General features: G+C 42.8%; 1 protein-coding gene across 1 annotated transcript; it reads right to left on the bottom strand.

The window, feature by feature from the left end:
• Window positions 1-534: 534 nt before the first annotated feature.
• PSMA5 (proteasome subunit alpha 5) lies at window positions 535-14,486 on the bottom strand. The gene is made up of 9 exons (XM_018566995.1): window positions 14,343-14,486; window positions 12,613-12,679; window positions 7,286-7,412; window positions 5,449-5,516; window positions 5,223-5,330; window positions 5,035-5,093; window positions 4,830-4,932; window positions 3,075-3,161; window positions 535-751 (listed from the first exon to the last, which is right to left on the bottom strand). Exons 1-9 carry the CDS (start codon window positions 14,369-14,371, stop codon window positions 674-676), a joined length of 726 nt encoding a protein of 241 aa, XP_018422497.1. The 5' UTR covers window positions 14,372-14,486; the 3' UTR covers window positions 535-673.
• Window positions 14,487-21,102: the final 6,616 nt, after the last annotated feature.

The raw sequence follows: 21,102 nt of genomic DNA, 5'->3' as shown, positions 1-21,102 counted from the left end.
ATTTTTGATCCCATTGAAAATATCTCGTCCTATTGACACCCTAACCTCGAGTGTAACAGAGAAAGAAAGTAAGGAGTAACCTGCCCAAAAGGGACAGACACCAACAAATGCATAATCTTCTTAAAATTGTTACTTGGCACGCTATATTCAGAGACCTGCTTCTTTTGAACATTTAAACTTTGCATAGTTTTTGGAACTCGGTCTTCTTGAAAAAAGGCAATTAAGCACCAAAACAAATATGTATTTTGTTATGTGTATTGCACTATGACTTGTGTGGGGCCTATCGATTACAAAAATAAAATCTTCAGACTTTAAAGATAGTCACATTTTAGGGAATGATAATAATGGGAGGTAAAACTAAACTAAGAGCTAAAAAGTGTGTCCATTACAGCTAAAACAAAATGTGGCAGTGACCTCAGATTAAGTAACTCTGCTGCAAAGGAGACAAAAACACGAACCCCTTAATACTTTACATGCAACCAGGCAATGCGTAGTTTGAAAACAAATATTCTCTACAATTGAATAGTTTTTTCTGCTTTTAAGAGTAAGAAAATTTTATTTGAAACAACTTAAACCTGCATCTAAATACAGACAAAAATCATACAAAAGTGGAAACTGAAAGCAGGGTGTGGCAGCTGTGGTCCAATCTGCTCCGGAAGGCCAACCATGATGCTCAAATGTCCTTTATAACCTCTTCTAGCTCCTCCTTACAGTACATATGAAATTTCTTCCCAGGCTCTATGGTTGCAAGCTGTTAAGAGGAAGAAAAGGACGTTAGTGAGTGGGAGGGAAGAACAAGTAGATGATGGACTGAGCAGCTGCCGTGAGCGTGATTGATGTCAATGAAGAATCTCTGCAACTGCAATGCCCTAAATATAGACACCTGTAACCAGAATAGTTCATTGGATATCCTTTCACTTATCAGAAGGAGTAAATTCACTCTGCTCACTTTAACAGCTTTGGAAAACAGAGTTAAGGCTTTCCTATAAATGGAGGAATGCAAGTTCACTTCCTGAACGTGGCAGGCAGCTTAAAACAGAAATCATATACAGACTGTAAACATGTAGAGCAAATGGTAAGAGACTTTTGAAAAGGAAAATGCATACTGAAATAAAAAAGTTAAAAAAATCGGGATTACATCAGGATCCCCTCTAGCCTCATTAGTAGACCATGTAGGAGTCCAGCCACAGAGAAAAAAAAGAATTTGCTTAATGCATACACCGACCTGAGGACAGGGCAGAATTGCCACTTCTCAGCCCATAGTGTAAAAGGTGGAAGCAGTAGGGGTGATAAAGTAGGAAAAAAGAACCCCTCCGTAAAGAACGGGGCGGCTAAACAGCAGGTACATGACAGACTGAGGGAGCTTCAACTAGTTTTATTAACACAATCAAAAAAGTTTACAAATGATTAAATAACCCTTCATCCTATCCCTCTGCAAACATTAAAATAACACATACACTCATTCATCTCAACACACTTCAAAGCCTGTATTGATGCCAATTCTTCTACTCATTATGCAAGATTTTCCTTATAGGGGTGCTACCCCAGGACAGCCTTAAAATAAATGTAAAGCCAATCTTTTTTGCTTGGCTATACTTCTCCTTTGGGTCACAGGAAAACATTTACTAATGTGCTCCTGTGAACCAAAGCCAGCCAATAGCAGTCTAATGCCAGCTATCAGGGCAGAGTCGTGCTGCAGCCGAGAAGGATCCCAGCAATATTGTTGGGATCCTCTCTAGCTGCCAACTGCCTCTGTCCCTCTGGGAGCATCCAAGAGCCAGCCATGCCTGTACCCTCCCCAACCTGTAGCTCCAACCAGCGTTGGAAGATCAGAGAGGGGTGGGGTAATCCTTTCAGGAAGCAGTGGCTAACAGCCACTACCCTCTGCTGGGAGGTGAGGCCGTGAGCGGACTGATCAGTGGCCACATGGTCGGTCAGCTCTCAGTCTTAGAACCTGCGTGAGACAGTTGCAGCATTACAAAGATGCTAAAGCATCGGGGAGAGTATGAATGTGTATTATTTTCTTCACCCCCAACTTCTCCTTTAAGTACCCTTTCTTCACGCCGGAGGTAAAACCAAAAAAATATGTACTGTACAGTTAAGAATTTAGCAAACTATAAATGTTAAAAACTCAGTTTTGGTAAATTCTGGACAATTAAGCCACCTTACAATATCTCGCATGGGCTGTGGTGTTAAAACACTAGATAAAACATTTTTTAAACAGCACCCTGTAAAGAAAATGGTTAGGTTTTTTTAGGAGTGGAAGACCAGCTAGCAGGTGCTGGCAGCGGAACAGTTACAAATTCACTATTGAATTCACAGGCTGCACTTTATTTTTAATCTAGCAACAGTCGCTTTAAGACCTCTGCACACCTTTAGCCCCAAATATATTTTAAGGCCCCATTCACACCTATGCGTATTGTAATATGCGCGTCTGTCGCGCGACCGTCACACGTTTTTTTTTACCGCGATTCGCGGTAAAAAAGCCGCGCGATTCCAAAGGCTACTTGGCAGTATACTAATGGAAAACGCCCTACAAAACAGACCAATACGCAGCAAAAAACGCTTCGGGACCTTTTCATGCGTGGGCCGTTTTGTAGTGCGTTTGGGACGGGCGGAAATACGGACAGGTGGGAACGAGGCCATTGACTACAGTGCTATTTATTTTTTTGACCGTTTTGTAGAGCGTTCATCGAGCGTAGGACGCGCTACAAAACGGTCAGGTGTGAATGGGGCCTCACTGTCGCTGTTGGATATTTTATATAGAATGGAACAGAGGAATAGAAACAGCACAAGGAATGAAACTCCAAAAGGTCAAAGGAAAAAAAAGCCAGAACTGTGACAGGGATATCTTGCCACTGTAATCACCAAGAAGATTATGCAACAGGAAAAAATTACCAACAAATGATTTTACAACTGTTAGTTGCAGCAGGCTACATGAGAGGTTCTTGTTAGCAAACAATATACACTTAAACCCTTTTGCGAGGGGACGCAAACCAGCAGATTTCACCTAAAACAAAATGGATAGTTGGATTTTAATCTCATACGCTACTGAAAAAGTTCTGATACTGTACCTCAATGTTTATAGCATTCAATTTCTCTTCCATCACCTGTTTTAGAATAGTGAGCGATGATTTAATGGCTTCTTTTAGGGTCATTGACTGAAAAAAAACAAAAAAAATACAATCTCGCAGACATACTGAAGTACATGAAAATAAATGACCGACTGCTGCTGCCTGGAATACCTGCCTCAATTCACCTGCTGCAGCTTGGAACTCAGCCTTGCCTGGATGCAAACTTATGAGCTGAATGAGAAAAAAAATCTATCAAACTGCAAATAATTTATTGAAGATCAAAGGCACCAAGAGTGCAAACTATTTTCTTAACACATTTCACTTTGAAGATTGCTCATCTTTAAGCATTATTATTAAGCACTGTGCAATGCAAAATGCGTCAAGGCGTTAGCTTACACTTCTTGTGTCTTTGGTCATCAATAAACCCCACTAAATGCTGCAAGCATGTTTATGGACCTATAATTTAACCAAAAAAAAAAAATACTGCAATATACTATGTTGTTATTTATCAACACCTTATGCTAGGACATGACTCCTGCTACTTTGTTTCTCATCTCCCATGGCTACAAATGTAGCCTAGCAGACAAATCATTCTTTAAAAAATTTACTTGAATATAATGTAAAGCTGATTGGTTGCTGTGGGATTCCATGCCAATATTACCTAAAATGACTGCCCAATGCACGCATTTGATATGGTGAGATAAAACCTCAATTTAACTTAATGTAAAATGAGCCTGTCACCATACATTTTTCTTTTTAAACCCTCCTGCATGAAAAGATCAAGGTCTACCTGTTTGGTGGACAGCAAGTTGCTCTATTGAAGAGCTTAGGTCACCGAAGTAATAGCTTCACAGACACACATTTGATGCCTTGTCCCCCACTGTACTTCTATCCACCACATCCTATGTCACTTCCAAGACATAGCAGTGACTTAGGGGCATGCATTCGCTCACCGCTCTCCTCCCCGTACTATGGGACCGGGAGCAATGCAGATTACATCACTTCCGGTCCCATAGCTGTCAGTGTTAGACTGCTGAAACCCAGCAATAAGCTATTGAAGTGCGATCTGTAAAGGTGACACTAGGGGGTCTTTTGGACCCCCAGTATCACCTGAAAGAGTACCTGTAAGCCCCCCTATGTGATAGCAATTAGTTAGAAAAAAAAACCAACAATTTTTCAAAATGAATAAATGTAAAAATAAATTAATTTTTTTAAAAAGTCCCCTGCCCCCGCGCCTTCATGTAAACACGCGTCGGGTGCATCTACATATGAACGTGCGTCTACGATCGTGCTACACATGTTGGGTATCGCCGTGCACACCGGAGTGAGAGCAATAACTCTAGGGCCAATATTTACGCATATCTCTAAACTGATGACCTGTGGGGGCTTTTAAAGCACAGGGTACTGAATTTTGTCGCCGTTTCACGGACACGCACAATTATTAACCTGGGCATGTTTGGTATCTATTTACTCGTAACCTCATCTTTTAGATTTTATTAAAAAAGGGTAAATTCTTGTGTTTTGGGGCATTTAAGCGCATTTATCGTTAAATGTTGGGGTCTGATGAGTTGCGCTAATATCGTGCAACATAAAAATGTGCAACTGCCACCATTTTATTCTATAGGGTCTTGGCTTTCAGAAAATATATAATGTTTGGGGGTCTTAAGTAATTTTAAGGCCTAAAATGTGGATTACAACATGTACACAAAATCTGAAGAAAAAAAAAGGCCTAGGTCATGAAGGGGTTAATCTTACCTTATGATAAACCTCCTGTAGTGAGCTCTGAGCTCCTTCAGAAGCAGAGCCAATGGCTCGGGCATCACACTGAACAAACGTTCCAGAAGGATCCATGTGAAAACTGCAGAACAATAAAAGAGAGTAGTTAAGTGAAATAGAATGACAAGTATCCCAAGTTGTGGTAAACAGCATCCACATGGCAAACGGTTTTTGTAACACTTACAGCTGAGGTCCTTTCTCATCAGCACCACCGAAAAGAAGAGCAACTCCAAATGGGCGGCTCTAAAATAATAAGGGAAAACAGATTTGAAGCATTAAAAAAAAGTGTCTTCCAGACAACTGAGAGCATTGTAAATTCAAACAGTGACAAGACAGAAAAAAAGGTGATGTAGTCTCCTCTAAAGCACTTGCCATGGCTCCAGGGTCAGCATCCTCCTCTCCAAACTGTAGTGCTAGATTGGAGACTGCTTGTGTGACACTTTCTACAGTCATTGTCTCATTATAGGTAAACCAATGATTCTGGAATGACAAAAAGAAACACACACACACAATCTGTCAATGCTTCAAGAACTATGTAGAATCGTGATGAAACAAAAGGCGTTCTTTTGCTAACGCATCATTTGAACAATTCAAATACCTGTGTTTCAACTCGAGCTTTATCAATTAATGTCTTTGCATCTGCAATTAACCCACTCATAGCACAGCCTACAGGAAACATGAAAGTAAAAAGGAAAGGTTACAATTATATCAAGTCCCCACACACACCCTTTCCAAGTACCTTACAAAATTAGATATAAAAATGTAAATTAAGCCTCATTTACATAGACTTTCATTGAAGACATACCGTATTTTGCGGTCTATAAGATGCTCCGGACGATAGGACTCAGGGCTTCTGTGACAGAAATTCTGTGACAGAAGCTGCAGTTAGTGACCGCTGAGACAGGTGGCGCTGTCTCAGTATACACACAGAGCAGACGAAGAATGGCGTTCTTCGTCTGCTCAAGGGGCTCTATGGTGAGCTCCTATGGGGGACCACGGCGGGTCACGGTCCCCCAGAGGAGCGGGGGACCCTGAAAACCACGGCGGGTGTGGACACGATCGCCGCCTATCAATTTAATACAAGGAATCTAATTAGATCCCTTGTATTAAACGAGCAGCGGCACCCACTGTACATTCAGCTCTGCTCGTCAGGAGCAGGGCTGAATGTACAAAAATAAACTACTCGCCCGAAACTGCATGTCCCGGGCGTCGGGCGATAGGTATTCGCTCCATAAGACGCAGGCACATTTTCCCCCTCCTTTTGGGGGGAAAAAAAAGTGTGTCTTATGGAGCAAAAAATACGGTAATTTCAAGTACCCACAACATATTTCTATTACCTTTTCTTTTTTTATCAATTGAAATATAAAAAGTTCTGATGATATTACACATGGATTTGAGCATGCAACACGATGTATTTTCACTGGTAGAGCACACACATTCTATATATTTATATTGTGATAGTAGAAATTGCTGTTCTACAGTGTAACAGTGGGGAAGAAAGTAAGGAACAGGCCACACCAACTTTACCAAATTTTTTTTTTTTACAAAACTGAAAAATACAAGGTGAACGGACAACAGAGATATGTACTCTGAAGGGGGAAGCACTTGTATGCAAACAGTCAAGGCTAGCAAGGATCTGCTTCTGTGCTTGGCATGGCCAGACTACAATAGCCAAGTAAAGGGACTGGCAGAATTACCAGGTATTTTTGAGGAAAAGAAGAAAAACTTGAACAGCCTTACTATTACACAGATTGATGTAAAAGCAGACACTTATGAAATATGAATTTTAGGGTTAACAGTCTTTCAGACTTCACTGAAGTTCTTTTAGACATGCACTGCTCATTTGAACTATGTGATATTACACGGGGCACTTTAAAAAACAGACCTCGCATTAGAAAGCAAGCTCTGCTCATTAGATAGGGCTCCATCCCCCTTTTCAAATTGCTATATAATTAGTACAAAAATGTACCTGTGGCTTCCACCTACGGAGTCTAGACAAGGGTGATATCAATAGTCTTCTGGGAATGATGAGGATCCCAAACATCGTGAGAAGATGCTCCTGCACGGTGCTGGAGTTTCATCTCGTGAGATCTGCTCTACTTATTCCCCGAGAGCATCAAAGGAAGAATAGAGACTTCACCCCTGCAGTGTGAAAGACGAAGTATTTGTTCTAACTTTTTCACCCACAAGTACATTTTTGTACCACTATTTATACAGCAATTTAGAAAGGGAAAGGAAGCCTCTTTTAAACAGCAGGCGTTTAGGCAATAGTTGTCTCTGCCAATTGGTGGAAATGAAAGGTGGTCGCTCTTTCTGTCATGAGGGAGCTTTTCAGAAACTTTCACCCAGGGTTGTTTTTTCCACCGTTCCTGCAAGCAAAGAACTGTTTAATATATTTTAAAATGATTTTTCTAGGCAACTAAACATTTAGTCACCTATATGAGCATCTATCTCCACAATCTTCTCGATGCTGCTGGGCTCCATTAAAGGTGATGTGATCCTCTTCTCGACTGCAAGACATACTCCTTCTGAAGTTTGGATACCAATGGCTGTAGAGCCAAGCTGAAGAAAAAAAACAACAAAAAAGTACATCATAAAACAAATAAACTCACTGGTAATATGTTAAAACATAAAAGAGGTGTGTAGTGTGTGGTGTGTGTGTGTGTTTTGAAGAAAAAGAAGAAAAAAACATTATATAGAAAATATTTCCTAACATAGCACTTTAAAGCAGAAGACCGTCCTGGTTTTAACTCATATCAGCTAAAGACAATAAAATAAGGCTAAAATGGTCACGGGATCACCAAAACTGATAAAGACTAGTAAAACGTTACCTGGTGTAGCTTGGAATATATCCTATCTTTTTTCAACAGTCAAGATTGCTGGTAATGGAGATGCAAGTGTGGGTCCATGTTTTCGTGACACAGGTTAGGCCCCATAATGCCAGCAAAGCATCATTTTAATTTTTGTACAGCATACCTGAATATTGGTGCTGGCCTTGTATACTTAATTCACACCCAAGAAAGATTTTCTAACTTTTTAAAATTCTCAGTAAAGCCTGCCCTACTCTTCCCCTCTTCTCAGTGATAAGTGAGAAGGGAATAGTAAACTGTATGTGCACCACTTGAACTCACTAGTGGGTCACATAACAGTGATGACTCTCCGCACAACCCATGGTGGCAAATAATTTTCTCGCCTGTGTATATTCAGGCTAACAAAAAAAATAAAAATTACTTTATAGAGGCATTTATCTATAAAAAGCATCAGTGTCTTTCACTTGCCATGTGAAACTTTCCAACTCTAGACAAAGGGCAGGATTAACCCTTCCAATCCTTCCCTCATAGGAGCACCGCTTGGAGAAAAAACAAAACAAAAACAAACTTTATACATACCTTTTCTCCTGGTGTATTCAGTCTGGTTGTGACATGTCACAGGTCCTCTTTGCCTTCATTGCCAATTTATTAATTTTTCACTTGGGCCTGATCTCCTCAGACTTGATGGCTAAGGCCTGCCAACTTCTATAGGTCACTATTTAATGAGGCTACCATGGTGACCAGTAAAGGCTATCACACTGGATAGGTGGTTGGCAATCAGGGTAGCTTAGCCTTCAGGTCAGATCAGGTTAGGCCCGGATAACAAAGTGAAACTAAATCAAGAAAGGCTACGGATCAAGAGAGGCCATTTTGCTTGTAAGGTCTGCTCTTAAAAGGGGACCTTTACCCATATATTTAAAATAACAACACACCATTAAAAATGTTTAGTAATGACAATCTACAAAACACATACTTCTAGATAATTGTTGGCTTTGTATTCTTTGAATACCTTGTTTCTCTTTTCTTTCCTAGTCTTCTGACAGTGGCCATGTTAACTAAGGGCAGATTACTAGCTCTCCCTTTACCTTCTGGAACTCTGGCACATGTGACTAGGACATGTGACCATGCACATCATCTCAGGGGATGAAAATGCCTTTTATCTCTCTCTCATGAGATTACAGATTAGATTTCCCAGCAATGTTCTGCTGATGGAAACTTCCCAGGATGCAACGCTTGGGCACATACATAGTTTGTGATCCCTGAACTGCAAAAGAATGTAATGTAATGTGTTGCCATGAGAAGGCATGAATAAAGTGTACACTTTGCACACTCCAAATAAAGTGAATAATAAGAAAAAAATACACGTAACAATGTATGCACTGTGGTTCACCACTGCCACTGGCTAGTGTGAAGGAGCCCTTACTTTTAGGGTAATTCTGTCTTCTGTGACAGCACAGTTATACGTGAAAAGTGCTGTCAAAATTACTTGAACAAGAACAAAAGGCTTTATTAAGCTCAATTGAACACTCAGTCTAAATCGGCTAAGTTCATTCCAACTACAATTAAGAAGTGGTCAGTGTTGGGTTTCATTGTGTTGCAGTGCTATTTTAAAGCCTTGTAGTAAATCTGTCATCACAATATGTCTCACTGCTACTGTTTATCATTGTCTTGCTGTGCAATGGAATTGATAAGTCTCCCTTTTTGATTTGATGCACCTGGAATGTATTTGACCGCAACTTCAGTTGGGCTTTAGCTGACAGCTCAGGACGGCTTTATAACACGTTTGCACAGTGAATAGCAGTGCAAGCGACGCTTGCAGAACATTACTGCCACTACATGGAGCCAGTGAACATAAGACATTCTTACACTTCTCTGTTTGCAGAGAGCAGGCAGGACAGGTCAGCATACATTACAGGCTGACAATCTGCACCAATGGGAAGAAAACACAGAAGTAAGGTTGAGATATTATAGAAATGTAAAATGACTGTCACAAAAAAAAAAAGGGGGATTGTAAACAAGTAATCGGTGCCTAAACATAGCAGCAACAAATAGCAGTCCCCATTGCTACAGCTGAACCTCAGGCTGTTTTGGACAAAGCTCTGACACTTTCTGGCAGTGTTAGAACATACAAGTGTATGAATTGGCCCATCACTATAATGGCCAGCATCACCAGCAAATAGGAATATGCATTAGGTAGGATGAGACTGGCAAACCTGAAAAGCACCAGAAAGTGACGCAGCTTTTGCCCAATTACAGTAGGCCAGGATTCGGCTACAGCGAAGCGAACTGCAGGCTGAGTGGAAATTCAGATTCCTTTAAATATACAGTTGTTAACCACCTCCCGTCCACCGATCGTGGAAAGACGGCCGGACGGGAGTCTCTTGGATGCGGATGGGCGTCTTTAGATGTCCTTCGTGCCCCCTGGCACGCACGAACGGGAAACCGCCTCGATTTTAAACGGCCAGCGATGGCCGTCTACATACAAGCGGTCCGGCGTCTGTAAAGACGCCCGATCGCTTGTATGATACAAGTGAGGATGCGCCCCCCTCCTTACCTCTGGTCACCGTCGATGTCCCTGCAATCCCGAGCATCCATCCGGTCCAGGCGATGTCTCTCTGTAAACTGTGCAACGGGAACGGAGGGAGATCGGGACCCGATCTCCCTCCGCTCTCCTCCTGGTCTCTGAATGCAGGAAATGCATTCCTCTGTCACTCTCCAGTACAGAAACCGGAGAGAAGCTGATGAAGCAGATCTGTGCTTCATCAGCTTCTCTGGGGGTCCCTAGGCGACATTAGGAGTCTTAGAGACCCCTGATGTCTCCATAAAGGGGACCTGTCACTGTAATTTGTTATCACATAGAGTACTTCTTAGCACCCTATGTGATAACAATAAAGTTAAGTGTAAAAAAAAGTAAAAAATAAATAACACAAAACACACAAGACAAAAAAAACAAAAACACAAAAAATGTTTTAAAGTCCCCTACATAGATGCACAAAAATGTGCCTACACGCAAAAACGACGATTGCTCCAATTACATATCGCTGTGAACGTCGCAATGAGAGCAATAATTCTAGGGCCATCAATCACTGATAACACTAAACTGATGTGCGGTAAAATCTTTTAAAGCGTCGCCTCCGACCAATTTTGGCTATGGTGTTTTTTTTGTGATTTCGCGGGCAATTTTTAGGCTTGACATGTTTGGTGTATTTACCCGACGTCACCCCGACTTTTATATTTTACCAAAAAATTGGGCAAAAATAAATGTTTACTAAAATAATAAAGGGAAAACCATTTATTTTTTTTAAATATTCAGTACTTTTTTGTTATATAGTAAAAAATAAAAACCCCAGTGGTGATTAAATACCACCAAAAGAAAGCTCTATCTGTCCCCAATGGTATAAAATGCATCTCAGTATAGCGTTGCATGACGGAATAAGCGTCAACCAAAGTACCGCAGCGCTGAATACTGAAAAATGGCCGGGACAGGAAGGGGGTTTAAAACCCCGGTCAGCAAGTGGTTAAAGCTACATGTATGGTAAGCTGTGAGTGCTGCAAAATGAACAAGTAAAACATAAGAGAGATTTCTCCATACCTGCTATCGTGGGGACAACCTTTTCACCAGTCAAAGTGAGGGGAACTCTCCAACAGCAACACCAAAGTAAAATTCCAGGAATAATCTTTTTGCAAACCTATATTTGTCCAGCTTGGACCACTGTGGTAGGCCGTGATCTTCTGGGTGCTGCTCCAGCAGATTCCCCTCTGCACACTAAGTGCAGGGAGTACCTCGCTCGACGCTGCCGCCATTTAGAGAAAACGTTGAGGGGAATTTACCAAAACTGGCGCAGACACAATCTGGAGCAGCTGTGCATGGCAACCAATCAGCTTCCCTCTTTCATTTTCAAAGCTTAATGGAACAAATTGAAAAGGTAAGCTGATTGGTTGCCATGCACAGCTGCTCCAGTTTTGATACATTTCCCCCCTTGCATTTTTTATTCAGTGAATACAAGGGGTGGCATTTATCAAAACAAGAACAAAGAAAATCTGGAGCAGATGACCATGGCAACCAATCAGCTTCTCTGTTTCATTTTCAGAGCCTAACTGAAGGAGCTAAATGAGAGAAGCTAAGTGGTTGCCATGGGCAACTGCTCCAGATTCGGTCTGCTCCAGTTTTGATAAATTCCCCTCACGGTGTTCAATGTTTAGACCCTCCTCTCCACCACGTCCAATCAGAGAACACCTTGTATTTACTGAAACAAAATACAAGGCGTTCTCTGAAAGGTTGCGGTGCCAAATAAATGACTCCTTGTGCGCAGAGTGAAGTGTGAAAGCCCCTGGAGTCTTAGCCGCAAGATCACGGCTATCACTGCATGCAGTGCTGACTACTACAGTGATTTTCAACATCCCCAGAGATCTTCCAGATATCAGAAATTGATACTTCATCAAGCCAAGCTGGAACAATGTAAGTATCCATAAAAGATCATTATTGGAGTTCCGCTTCAAGTAATGTAGGCAAAAGGCTAAAACCCCCGTCAGATTTTTATTGTTGTTGGGTTCCCTGTTGCAGTTTTCCCCTCATTCCCTGCCTGGTAAAACCATGGCCCTTAAAGCAGTAAGCAAGGGCAAAAATCTTTTTAACGGAGCCCCAGATAGCAGTAAATCCTGAGGGAGATTTTTTTACTTTCCCACTCTATCCAGAAGTAAAAAAAAAATTAAAGTTTTGGCTAAAGATAACTAAAAGCATAAGAAATTGGACAAATATATATGAAACGTGTACTGTCAAAGAAAACAGGAAAAAGTTCCATGATCTTTGAAACAGCAACATGTGAATCAGTACTAATAAAGCACAGACAGAAATCCCCTTCTATCGGGTGAAGCATGTGTGTTACGTTCACTTGTAAAACAAAGTTTCACTTTCAGTTCAGGAATAAAGCAATGGCTGAAGGCCCTATTACCTTTATCGCTTCAATAGCATATTCCACTTGAAAGAGCCTGCCTTCTGGAGAGAATGTATTCACCCCCCTAAAGAAAACAAACAAAAAGAGTGTAAACGAAGGACATCATTGTCAGCCAAATCAAAGAGATGAAGCAAAATGAAACGGCAGCCATTGACAATGACACTGCAGGAAAACTAGGGAAATGATTCTGCTGTAATCCACTGCACTTCTACACTCACATCTAATGGGTACTATGTACTAATGCACCTGCCCTGGAATTCCTAAAGAGTGCCTACTAGAATTATGTGCTGCATCTGAACGATAAATGTCGGTTATAAACGGGTACCACAGATTTGGCGCAAGCTCTGCCATTTGTGGTGTGGAGATGCACTGTGGTCGGAGGGTCCATACTGGGCACCCCCACCCTCAGTGCAGCTCACCACCTCCCAAGGCTGATGCACCTGTCATACAGTGGTGAGCCAGAGGTGTTTTAGGCCTGGTTCACAACTATGCCTTGTTCAGCAGTAGAAAAAGCGCTTTAAAACGCCTAACACCCATGATTTTCAATGGCCCCTGTTTACACCTGAGCAGCAAAACGCCAAACGCAGACAGAAAGTGCATCAGCTTTCTTTGGCAGTTTCAAGCTAATTTTGCTCCCATAGACTAAAATGGAAACGGGCGGCAGAATCACGCTGCACATTTTGGTGCAAGGTTTTTATGCGCATTCGTCCACTGACCTTAATGTTTCTTAAGCTGCCAGGCAAAACGCACGTAAAAAAAACAAATGATGCCGCCTTGGTGGGAACCAGACCTTACTAATGAATGTGCAAAGCCAGATGGGGAACTAGTCCCTCAGCTTCCCTATCGAGTCAATCTCCCTTGGCAGTTGGTGGATTCCATTGCCAACAGACAGCCTGCTATTGGATATGGAATCTGCCCATTGACAATCACTAGCAGGACGAACCTAATGAACTAGCCCCTTGGCATTTCCATCAGGCTCCGACCACTTGCAGATGGCCACACACCAATATTTTTTTTTCTCAAACGCTTGATTTACCCATGTAAGCTAACAGCATGGATGGTGTTGCGCCGCCGCACTGACTATCGTATTCTGACAGCAGCAGGGGTGCCAACTGGCTGTAGCCACTGTTTGGCTGAGACTTTTCAAAACTTGATTGAAAAGCAGGACTTCAGCAATGTATTCCCAGTGTTTAGTCGCTTGCCCGTACCCCTTACCCCTCGCTCATTTGACAGTCTTTTTGCCCTGGCTTACACTAAGCCCCGATTCACAGCGCAGCAATTTCAATGATGCCCGTTCACACCTGAACATTGTGACCCAGCGTCGGGCTCAATCGGGCCCCATAGCCTTTAATAGACGCCCCTGAAAAATTCACATAACCTGCTATATTGCACCCAGGTAACTAGCTTACCCATTGGCTAAAACAAAAACACTGAAGCCTGAAAAATTTACACATACATGCACATCATCATTCTCAAGTGTGAATGGGCACTAAGGCTTGACTCTTGGTATACCAAGCCATTCAAGCTGTGTACCCTTCCTCTGCTTTTATCAGGGCACATGTGTTAATCCCTCTCAAAAACCGATTCCATAGGTACCAGCCTGTGTCAGCGATCTGCATACATCTTACAAGGCAGGCATTTGTATGCTTACAGAAGCCCAATGATTTTTGTCATGAATCCATCCTATAACATGGCGTGTCCGGACAATGACGCCGATTATCACTCACCTGTCATACTCGGAGCGTGTGAGAAACATGTCGCTACGGTACTCTCAACCCGATCACGTCTACAGATTGCACGTCTGCTAAGTCACGGGGGCCTAGCTCTACCGGCACCGGAGGTGTGTACAAAGCGGACGTGATGTCACAAAGGGGAGGAGCTGCTTGTGAAACATCATGTGACATCAGAAAAGCGGGCGAATGGTCGGTTTGTGCCAATGCAGTCTACTCCTTATGGTTGTCTCAGGGACGATATTCTGTGCTGTGTGCCGAGGCTCTCCGGCCTCCTGCGTTGGCAACACAATATGTGTATTATAACGTGGAACGTCAAGAGCGTAGTTTCTGTTGAGGAAGCCAAATTATATTCATTTGAGGCCATACAGTGCGTAAAAACTCACCGCAATGCATTGCATTCACGTGCACAAATGGCTGCTAGTGTGCCTGTGTCCCGTGCTCTGTCGAGAACACTGACCCGGTCGGATTTGCCGACCTTAGCATCTGTGTGTGCGCACAGTCTTGAATTAACGAGGAAATAGGCATTTATTTACTCGGTATTAATTTGTCATTGTGACCGTTAATAATATGCCATCCATGACGACAAATGATGGATGGCATTTTATTCACAATTAACATCCTAAGAAATGACATTATTATGCATGTGCATAATGGCATCCATCATTTACTGCCATGGATGGCATATTATTAATGGTCACAATTAACTTTTAAGACAAAATGCTTTGTAAATAAATGCCTGTTTCCTCGTTAATCCCGGTCTGTGCGCAGATGCTGAAGTCAGAAAAAATCCAACGGGGTCAGCATTCACGACAGAACACACCGGCACAGTGTCAATGCACTCAATGGAGCCGCATTGCACTCTTTTTTTTCTTTTTCTTTGGTAAGAACTTTATTGAAATGTCATAAGTGACATTTCATTAGAGTGGAACTTAACCCAAGTCTTTAACAACAAACACGCCTTTAGAAATGTTTAGTAATGGCAACCTACAAACACATACTTCTAGATCCTTGGTTCTCAACTGGTGGTTCGCAACCCAAATGTGGGTCGCGGCCCTGTGTTCAGTGGGTCGCTGCATGCCTTCCACTTTTCTAGTGGTGAAGCTCCTCTGCTTTCCTGTAGTGCAGCACTGTCAGCTCTCATTCAAAATATGATGCCCGGTGCTGAGTGTCAGCTTGAGGTGGGATGGGCTTATGGCCGTGAGGGAGGTCCATTCATACATGCATTGCTTACAGCTCCCTCACGTGTCCTGTAGAGGTGCCTGGACCTGAGTGACATCACATTCTTCCTCCTGGCACCTCTAAAGGGCGCAGAAGGGAGCTGTACAAGTAATGCACATATGGATGGAGCTCCATTACATCACAGCAGCCCACACTGGACCCCAGGCTGATGATCCACTCCAGTTCTCGTAAGGTACGGAGACTGGGTGGACCTTAAAAAAAAAAAATGTAAAACATTTTTGGTGTGTGAGATTGTGTCTGTGGTTGTGTATGTATGTCAGTGTTTTGAGGGCCCGTTCACACTAGTACAGTGCAATAATCACATAGTACTGTGTGATTAACACACTGTACCACGCAATCGCACCTACCGTTTGTTTTGGTGTTGGAGGTGTGTTGTGTTACCATTCATTCGAATGGTACCCCATATGCACCTTCCACCCACAGTTCATATGTCCGCACCAGAATGCGCAGTGCCCTAAAGCCGTGCATTCCATTGCAGTGCAACTTGGGTCGCGAATCAATGGCCAAGGACAAATGTGGGTCCTGAGGTTACACAGGTTGAGAACCACTTTTTTTTTTTTTTTTCGAAGCCCGTGGACGTGCATCAAAACAAACTTCCCCCTGTGAACAAAAAAAAGTGCAACCGTGAAATCACAGCACACAAAAACGTGCACAAGGGTGCAAGGTCCTTCAAAAGAAGGGACCTACTTTCCCGACCCCCCGGGGCGCAAGGCTCCTGACAGGGTGGGATGGGCTTATGGCCGTGAGGGAGGTCCATTCATACATGCATTGCTTACAGCTCCCTTACGTGTCCTGTAGAGGTGCCTGGACCTGAGTGACATCACATTCTTTCTCCTGGCACCTCTACAGGGCGCACCACCAACCCGAAGGTCGGTGGACCATTTCCGTCGGGGACCTGCCGAAACAGGTCCCACACAGTACTAGGCAGGGGGGATCTCCCGAAGAGAAACCCCCCTCCTGGGTGGGAGGAGACAGAGAACCCCGTAGGAGGCACAGAATCTCCTCCAGCATCAGGAATAGGCCCCGAAGAAACCTGCACCTTCAGCAATCTGTGGGTCAAAAAGCTTTAAAAAAAAGCCAATCGTGCATAGAGTGCATAAATAATACTAAAGTGCCAGTGCACCACGCTGACAGGCCTTAGGGGCCGAGTGCAAAAAAATTGCCTCGGACTAGCCATAAGGCCTGTCCAAGAGGCGATGTGCAGAAAATGCAAGGTGGTGTGTGACCAAGTGATCAGTGAGTCAATGTGGGGTCCCACACCCAAGTGACTTCCTGAGCACCATGGGACGCCACCCCCAGGGGGCACAACACCACGGGCTTCTGCCGCCCCCAACTCTCTAGCCTCGACCAAGCTTCGTATCCATTCCAATCAGGAGATAGTTCACCTTCAGAGATCCCTCCGCCGGAGCCCACCCATTAACTAGGGTCGAAAGCTCCGAGGGCCTGGAACCTCATCCGGCTCCCTACCAATTACGCCAGGAATCTACTAGGCCGTCCATCTACCCCACACAGGTGACAGCGGCCATTCAATTCCCGACAACTGATAAGAACAGATACTACACTTGATCTTAGCCAAAAGGCCGAGAAGCGATAGCGACAGGTTGAGAACCACTGCTCTAGATAATTGCAGGCTTTGTATTCTTTGTATACTTTATTTCTCTTTTTCTTCCCCAGTCTTCTGACAGAGGCCATGTTAACTAAGGGCAGATTACAAGCTCTCCTATTACTTCCTTTATTTCTGGCATGTGACCATGCACATCATCTTCGGGGAGGAAAATGCCTTTCCCTGAGATCTCGTTAGATTACAGATGAGATTTCCCACCAATGCTTTGCTGATGTAACCTTCCCAGTATGCAATGCTTTGGCACATAACATCATTTGTGCCAGAACTGGACCAGAAAGTAGATGAACTGTATTTGTAAGTAAATGAAAAACACGTTTATTTAACTAATGAATGTAAGATGATTTGAAATCGGCATTCAGAGGTGCATGCTGCTGTGATTTTTAGAAGAAGGGGTAAAGATCCGCTTTAAGTTCTACGGGCTCACAAAGGTGCGATGCGGTTGTACGGTGTGTCACTGCAGTGTGCTTAAAAAAGTTCTGGATGCCGTCGTTTTTTTTTTTTTTCTTTCTTCAAGTGTACGCCATCGTGCAGTGGTTTGAACGGTCACCATCCATGACAAGGCGAATTGCCTTGTCTTGCATTGGGGCTGCACGGGAAAAGACAGCCAGTGCAGCCTGAGTGCAGATAGTGTAAACGAGCCCTTACATACTGTTTCATGAGCGTTGTTTTGCATTCTAACAATAAAGTTCTAACAAAAAATTGAAAAAGAGGAACTTCAGGATTTTCAAATGTTAACCCTTGCAGTGGGGCTACCCCTGCACTGCAAGGGTTAACTGCTCATTTTTGTCTAGGGGGTGCAAATAAAGAAAATATACTTAACTGTTCCTTGATCACGCCTGGCTGCATGGCTGGTCCCCGCAGCCTCTACTCCCTGGGTTCCAGCAGTCTAAGCCCAGATGACGTCATCCCGTCTATGCAAGGTCAATTCACTTGCATTAGACGTGAGGATGCTGCGGGACATTCCACAGCCGGAGGGGGAGATTGGAGAGCAGTCAGTTCTGCAGGATTGCGGATCCGGTGAGTATATCTTCTTTATTCCATTCCTTAGACCAAAATGAGCAGTTAACCCTGGGAGTGCAAGGGTAGCCCCACTGCAAGGGTTAACTTTTGAAAATCCTGGAGATCTGCTTTAATGTCATCTGTTGTTCATTCTGAGGGCCCATTCACACCTAATGCATTGGCACTGCCCTGCCAGTTTTTTTCCAGAGCAGTCGCAAAGCAAGACAATGCAATTTGCTTGGTTCCAGATGGGCTCAGTTCACACACTGTGTTTCAGTGGTTTGTGGTGAAAATTTTTGAACACAACTCGCTGCAACACACATCTCCTCGGCGTTGTGGTGTGAATGCCCTCGCAGTGACCTATGTTGATGTGGTGCGGAAAAGCGCAGGTCACTTCACATGGTATGAACGAGCCCTTATATTTAGGTGACAAGTAGTGCAACTTACAGTATATGTGTGTCACTTCACAATGCTGCAGGAGTTTCATAGTTACATAGTATTTGAGGTTGAAAAAAGACATAAGTCCATCACGTCCAACCTATTGCGTGTATGCAGTTATGTTTGAGCAGGTGTGTGCATGTATATGAGTCCATTAGGGTTATTCACAAAAGGGTGAAGAGTTGGAAGAAGGCAGGGGAAGTGAACAATCTAGGACAACATAGCTGATTTGGAAAAATTCACCTGTTCAACTCACTTTCCAGTTCAGCTATGTTGTCCTAGATTGTTCCCTTCTCCTAACTCTTCACCCTTTTGTGAATAACCCTGCATGTGTGATTTTGCTCTTAAGAGTACTTCCCAGATAGCAAGTAATTGAGCTGCAAGTTTGAAAATGACTTGCTAAACTATTGCAGACTTGCCAAGCTTCACAATTCCGTTGCACAATTACAGCAAGTCTGCATTGCAAGTCTCCAGATCAACGTGCTTTGCAGAAGTGCTGTACACTAGCAAGAGCAGAGCTCTTGCTAACACCTGCAGGACTCTTGCTGTAGACTTGCCAAACAAATTTGCTACAAATTAAAAAAGTGTCAACTAGAACTTGTGCTGCGAGTGTTCTGCAAGTCTGCAACTTGCCAGGAATGTGTGCAGCAAGTTAACAAGAATTACAATTTAACCTCGGCAAGGTATCCTTGCTATTTGGGTTGTACCCCTGAATGTTATGGTCTCCAAGGTAATCGTCCAGGAGTTTCTTGAATGATTCCACACTCTTCGATGTAATAACTTCCTGCGGCAGCGAGTTCCAGACCCTATTCGTTCTAACTGTGAAGCCCCGTGTGTAAAAAAAAAAAGTTTTTTTTTTTTTTTTTTTGTTCCTTGATTTTTTATTAAAAATGTTTTACCCTATTCCTTTTAACTATGAAGCCCCGTGTGTAAAAAAAAAAAAGTTTTTTTTTTTTTATAATTGTCTCATGATTTTTATATCAAAATGTTCAATTTTTAAAATAACAATTTTTTTGAGATGTGTTGCTGACATCAATTTCAAAATTAACTTATTTTTTTTAATGGTACATTTTCTCAGTTTAAACATTTGATATGTTTTTTTCTATTGTGAATAAAATCTGGGTTTAAGAGATTTGTAAATCATTGTATTCTGTTTTATGTCGATTTTACACAGCGTCCGAACTTTTTTGGAATTGGGGTTGTGGCTGGTGGAATTGTTTGAGCACTCCATTTCTGGCTTGTTGCAAGAACAGCCACAGATAGAAGCAGCACTGGAAGATTATATCAATGCACGACTCTTCTTTGGTCTCTCCCTCTAATATCCGTCTTATCTACACTTTTTATTTATTGCTTTATCCACTAGGACCCCAACTTCTAATATCTATATCCCGCAAATCCCTTTCAAACTAGCTACAAATGGAAAAGATGGAATTTTTCTCAGGCAGAGCACTGGCAGTGACAATTGAGGAAGATAGGAGCAAGAGAGGGTTGGTTAGAGACTGCCATCATTCCTGAGTTACCCGCGCTTCAGTCAGGGGACAGCAGCTGTGCTGTAGCACTGTCCTTCGAAAGGGCCACCAGCTGGTGCTGTCTGTGAGCTGAGCTTCTTTGTGCAGTAGGACAATTTAAGACTGCACTTGGGTGCCAAGGAAGGGAGAGCAGGAAATCTCTATAGGAGAGGCAGAAGTAGGAGAGCAGTGACGTGTTGGAAGAGGGACCAGGGGCACTTCGCCGTGGACAGCAGGGAACAGCTGCCAACGCTAGCTTCAAAAATAGATCCACTATAACCAGTGTCGAACACCAGTTTTGCCAAGCTCTTTGCACTGCAGATTCTCCCAAATATCTAACCACCATTCATTTTTTAATAGTTACTTTATTATGTAATTTGTATTATTTTAATATTTATTTAAGCATTGCTCATTTATAAAGAACTAAGACCATGCATAGACAATTAACATTTAAAATGCAAAACACATAAGGATGCACCGATACCATTTATTTTAGACCGAGTACAAGTATAGATACTTTTCCTCAAGTACTCACCGATACCAATTACCTACAGCTTTTTTTAGTGTCATGTGACAGGCTAATGATCTTAGGACAGTGGAGAGCGCCAAGGCCTGGTCACAGCTGTGAACCTGGTTGCTCTGCCACTGACTTCATGCTTTAGAGGGACTACAAATCTCAGCAATACATTATACAGCAATACAGAATAATACCACCAGCTATAGAGGACTACAAATCCCAGCAATACATTATACAGCAGTGCAGAATGGCACCAGCTATAGAGGACTACAAATCCCAGCAATACATTATTCAGCAATGCAGACTACCACCAGCTATAGAGGACTACAAATCCCAGCAATACATTATACAGCAATGCAGAATAATATGAAGCTACAAACTGTGTTGCTCCGGGGTGGCGGCCTGATCTGTGCGGGTTCTCAGGTGGGT

Source organism: Nanorana parkeri, unplaced genomic scaffold, assembly GCF_000935625.1.
Source record: "Nanorana parkeri isolate BGI_ZX_2015 unplaced genomic scaffold, ASM93562v1 scaffold995, whole genome shotgun sequence".
NCBI classification, from domain to species: Eukaryota; Metazoa; Chordata; class Amphibia; order Anura; family Dicroglossidae; genus Nanorana; species Nanorana parkeri.
The sequence above is the reverse complement of the archived record's forward strand: the minus strand, read 5'-3'. Positions and strand labels throughout refer to the sequence as shown.

Coding starts and splice junctions, on each gene's coding strand:
- PSMA5 (XM_018566995.1), bottom strand. CDS start 14,371: ATGTTTCTCACACGCTCCGAGTATGACAG. Junction 5,331..5,448: donor AAGCTCGAGTTGAAACACAG/GTATTTGAATTG, acceptor TTGTCATTCCAG/AATCATTGGTTTACCTATAA. Junction 5,094..5,222: donor ATGCTGACCCTGGAGCCATG/GCAAGTGCTTTA, acceptor TTATTATTTTAG/AGCCGCCCATTTGGAGTTGC.